This window comes from Priapulus caudatus, unplaced genomic scaffold (genome assembly GCF_000485595.1).
Source record: "Priapulus caudatus unplaced genomic scaffold, Priapulus_caudatus-5.0.1 Scaffold828, whole genome shotgun sequence".
In the NCBI taxonomy this organism is placed as follows: domain Eukaryota; kingdom Metazoa; phylum Priapulida; class Priapulimorpha; order Priapulimorphida; family Priapulidae; genus Priapulus; species Priapulus caudatus.
The window spans coordinates 85,312-90,133 of record NW_014577889.1 but is presented as its reverse complement, the minus strand read 5'-3'; the positions used below and the strand labels follow the sequence as shown (position 1 = coordinate 90,133).

At 53.4% G+C, this 4,822-nt stretch overlaps 1 protein-coding gene across 1 annotated transcript in view; it reads right to left on the bottom strand.

The window, feature by feature from the left end:
- The window catches only part of LOC106813810 (FGGY carbohydrate kinase domain-containing protein-like), a 12,009-nt gene that overhangs the window by 1,126 nt on the left and 6,061 nt on the right, over nucleotides 1-4,822 (bottom strand). Inside the window, exons 11-14 of the mRNA XM_014818037.1 lie at nucleotides 4,398-4,554; nucleotides 4,186-4,260; nucleotides 3,959-4,079; nucleotides 2,980-3,136 (exon numbers count right to left, since the gene is read on the bottom strand). Coding sequence (XP_014673523.1) covers nucleotides 2,980-3,136; nucleotides 3,959-4,079; nucleotides 4,186-4,260; nucleotides 4,398-4,554 — 510 coding nt within the window. The remainder of the gene's footprint in view (nucleotides 1-2,979; nucleotides 3,137-3,958; nucleotides 4,080-4,185; nucleotides 4,261-4,397; nucleotides 4,555-4,822) is intronic.

Here is a 4,822-nt window from a genome sequence, read left to right as displayed (position 1 = left end):
CTCATTCACATCAGTCCTGCTTCATTCACACCCTGCTTATCACACCCTTGCCTGTCACATCCCTGCCTCATCAGCACCCTGCCTCATCACATCCCCTGCTTCATCAACACCTGAACTCGAGTACACCTGCCTCATTCACATTTCATGCCTATCACACCGTTCATCACACCCTGCCTTTTTGTAACTCACCCTGCCCTTATCACACCGTGCTTACTCACACCTGCTTATCACACCCTGCGTCATGCATTCACTCCCCTGTCCTCATTCACATTTTCCTGCCTCATCACACCCTGCCTCATCACCCCCTTGCTCAGCACCGACCCATGCTCTCATCACACGCCTGCCTCATCGACACCCTGCCTTGTAACACCCTGCCCTTACTCACACCCTGCCCTTATCACACCCTGTCTTGTAACACCCTGCCTTATCACACTCCTTGCCTATCACACCTGCCTTATGCACATCCTGCCTCTATCACCCCTGCCTTATTCACACTGGCTGTCTCTCATCACACCCTGCTCATCACACCTGCCTCATCCACACCTGCCTTATGCACACCCTGCATCCTATCCACATTCCCTGTTCTTGTACACCCTGCTATCTATTCACCTCCGTGCCGTCATTCACACCGCTGACCGCTTATCGACACCCTGGCCCGTTCGCTAAGCACCCTGTTCTTGGTAACAGCCCTGCCTAACTCACACCCATGCCTCATCACACCCATGCATCTATCCTCTTGCCTTATCACACCTTGCCTTATCCCCCAAACAACGCCTGCTGGCAGTCACCACCGCTGACCGTTATCACACCTGCCGTATCACACCGCTGCCTTGTAACACCCTGCCTTTATTCACACCCCTCGCTTGTAACACCCATTGCCTATATCACAACCCTGCCTCATCACACCCTGCCCTAAATCACACCCTGCCTTATCCACTACCCTGGGCCTTTATCGACACGGCCTGTCTTGTATAACACCTGCCTTATCACACCCTGCCTCATCACAGGCCCTGCCTTTATCCACATTCGCTGCGCTTTATCACGACGCCGTGCCCTTATCCACAACCCTGCCTCAGTCACACCGTGGCCTTATGGTCACAACTCTGCCTCATCCACACGCGTGCCTTGCTAACACCGTCGGCCTGTATTCCCACACCCGGCCGCTCATACGACCTTGTTGCTCAGTCACACCGTCTGGCCTCAGGTCGACACGCACGTGCGTGGTTCGACACACTGCCTTATGCGAGACGCCTGCGCTCAGTCACCAGCCTTGCCACTCAGTCACACCCTGGCCCTGTATCGAGCCGCAGTGCTGCATCACACCGTTTGCCTGCGATTGCAGCAGCCTGCCCGCGGGCATCACCCGACGCCTGGCCTGGTGTCACAGGGCCGCGTGCCGTCAGTGACACACCCTGCCTTATGGCGACACGCCTCGATGCGGGCGACCGTGAGCCTCCAGTCGACACCCTGTGAGTGGTAAAGGCACCCTGCCTTATCACACCATGGCTCTCGTTATCACTTACCCTGGGCGCTAGGATCGAGCACCCTGCTGGCATTAGGGCACCGTTAGAGAGCCTCATGCACAGCGCTGCCCCCTGGCAAGCACAGCCTCTCGTTATCGACACCGCTGGCTATCACAACCTGCCGTTGTCATTCACCCGTTGCGTTGCATGCGGCACAGCCCTGCGTCATCACAACCTGCGCGCTCATGCGAAACGCGCGCTTATCAAGCACCCTGCTGCATGCAACCCGCGTACCTCAGTCAGCAGCGCCTAGCCGGCATCACAGCCTTGCGCGTTCTGCTGCACACCCTGCCTTCATAGAATCCTGCTCTTTTCACATACCCTGCCTTAGGCACACCTGCCCTTTTATCACACCACTGCGCTTCAGTTAGGCACCTGATCTCATCGACACACTGACCTCCCTAACTTGCACCACTCTGCCCTGTCAGCACCATGCCCTCATCCACCTGCCTCATCACACCAGGTGCTTGAGAACTCAGTGCATTGCCCCCTGGAGCACCAGGTCCATTCTCCGCTCCCTTCCCCCACCTGATCTGTCCCACCTTGTCCTCATTCACACCCTCTCCTGCCTCATCACACCCCTTGCCTCACACACCTCTTGCTCAGTCACACCCTGCCTTCTATGCACACGCCTGCCTCATTCCACACCCTCACCTCATCACCACCCTCCTCATCATACCCTGCCTTGTCCACCTGCCCTCATAACATCCTTCTTATCACACCTGCCTTAGCACACCTGCATTTATCACATTCCCTGCGCTCTCGCTACCACCCTGTATCTCACTCACACCCTGCCTCAGTCACACCTGCCCCTGTCACGACCCTGCCTCTTCACCCCTGCTCATCACACTCTGCCCTGTCATCACTCCTGCCTATCAGCACCCGTGCCCTGTCACCACCCTGCCGCTTAGTCATCACCTTAGCCCTGTCACACCCTGCCTCAGTCACCACCTGCCTTGTCACACCTGCCCATCATCAAAATGCCTTAATGGCACACCGGCTTGCACTTTCGCTCGACACCCTTGCCCCTCATTCAACCTGCCCCCTCTCTTATCACACCCTGCCTCATCACACCCTGCCTCATCACACCCTGCCTCATCACACCCTGCCTCATCACACCCTGCCTTATCACACCCTGCCTCATCACACCCTGCCTCATCACACCCTGCCTCATCACACCCTGCCTTATCACACCCTGCTTTATCACACCCTGCCTCATCACATCCTTCCTCATCACACCCTGCCTCATCACAGCCTCTCTTATCACACCCTGCCTTATCACACCCTGCCTTATCACACCCTGCCTTATCACACCCTGCCTTATCACACCCTGCCTTAGTACATCCTTCCTTATCACACCCTGTCTCATCACACCCTGCCTCATCACAGCCTCTCTTATCACACCCTGCCTTATCACACCCTGTCTCATCACAGCCTCTCTCATCACGTATTCTACCTTCTGTCCTGCAGGGTGGGTTTTACGAGTGTGCTTGACCCCGTCATGGACTGCATGGCTTCACGCGGGGAAGCGAACGCCGCAGCAGCGCAGCTCGCTAGCAGGGCCGCTCCCAGCAGCACGCACTCGCTCGCCTCGGGAACCACCACCGACATCTCTGTGCAAGACGAGCACACGACGTCACATGAGTCAGGGGTAATGTAGTAATGCCATCTTCTGGAGGAATAAGGGCTAAATGATGTTGTTCTAAAGTCTAGAGAAATAAGGACTGAATAATGTTGTTTTGGAGTGCCATCTTCCGGAGGATAAGGACTAACGCACTCACTTACCTTGGGAACCACCACTGACTATCTGCAAGACAAGCACATGACATCAGTCACGGGAAATGTAGCACCATCTTGTATAGGATTAAGGACTGATCAATAAGAGGATAATAAGAATAATAAAAGGATCAATAAGGATTGATCAATAGAGAAATAATCACTGACATGAGTGATGTTATTCTGTAGTGCCGTCTTCTAGAGAAATAAGGACTGAGTGACATTATTCTGAAGTGCCATCTTCTGGAGGAATAAGGAATAATGCACTCACTCGCCTTGGGAACCACCACCTACATCTCTGCGCAAGACAAGCATGTGACATCAGTCATGGGAAATGTAGTAGTGCCATCTTGTGGAGAAATAATGGACTGAGTGATGTTTCTCTGAAGTGCCGAATTCTAGAGAAATAAGGACTCAACGATGTTGCTCTGAAGTGGCCTCGACTGTATCAGTTAAATACGGCAGCCTTTACTGAAAGGCAGTTTCTTCTACTGCAGGCCCAGTGAGTACAACAACCTTTATTAAATAAAGGTTACTGGAGTGTCGCTCTACTGCCGTCCACTCTAGCTAGCAGCCTTTACCAAGAATAACGCTACTGCAATGTCACCGACACTGACTGCAGCAGCTAGAACAACGCACACAGAAACATCGGTGCATACCCAGAGCATCGGCGTGGACCTGGCAGTAGAGCGAGTTCTTGCTGAGTCCGGCACACAGGATGACCATCTGGATGTCGTGTCCATGTTTGACCAGTGCCTCTATGATACTCCTAGTGCTGTACTGCAAGCAGACATGCCAATCTCAGCACACACACAATAATAATGATGATGATGATAAGAAACGATGATAATCAATTCACAGGTTGCTCCCAACTACATATACTCACAGCTAGAGCTTGCATGCTAGCCAGGTAGAGTATAGCAAGGTCATCAACACTCTTGTCTAAGGTCAAACCACAAATCTGCAACGTAAACCGACAGAGAGCCACGAATTAATAAGCGTGTCAACGTTGATGCACATACACCCATCTCATTCAGCTACTCATTGCTAGCATAAAAGCTTGTTCTGAACTCTTCGGTGTTCGTATAAATTCGGTACCATGCCACGGATGTTGGGGTCGGCTATCGGAGACCTGTTGCCATGGAAATCGGGCCAGACATGCAGCTGTGCGGTCAGACGTGCCATGCTAGCGAGCCCCCGAGCTTCACTAAGACCCTGAAGGTGTCGGTTCAAGAAGACCTGCGCATGGTCATCACTGCATGAGAAAACAAATGGTAGCCATATTATTATTATTATTTCTCATTATAATGGTCAAGCAGCGAGCAGCAAGTGCAGCAGCAATAGAAACAGATAGCACGGCAAGCTAGCGAGGCGAGCGCGCGCAGCAGCAGAGCAGCAGAAGCGCAGCAGCAGCAAATAGAAACAGTAGCAGCAGTAGCAGCAAGCAGCGACGCAGCAGCAGCAGTAGCAAGCAGTAGCAGCAGCCTAGCCGCCAGCAGCAGCCAGTAGCAGCCAGCAGCAAG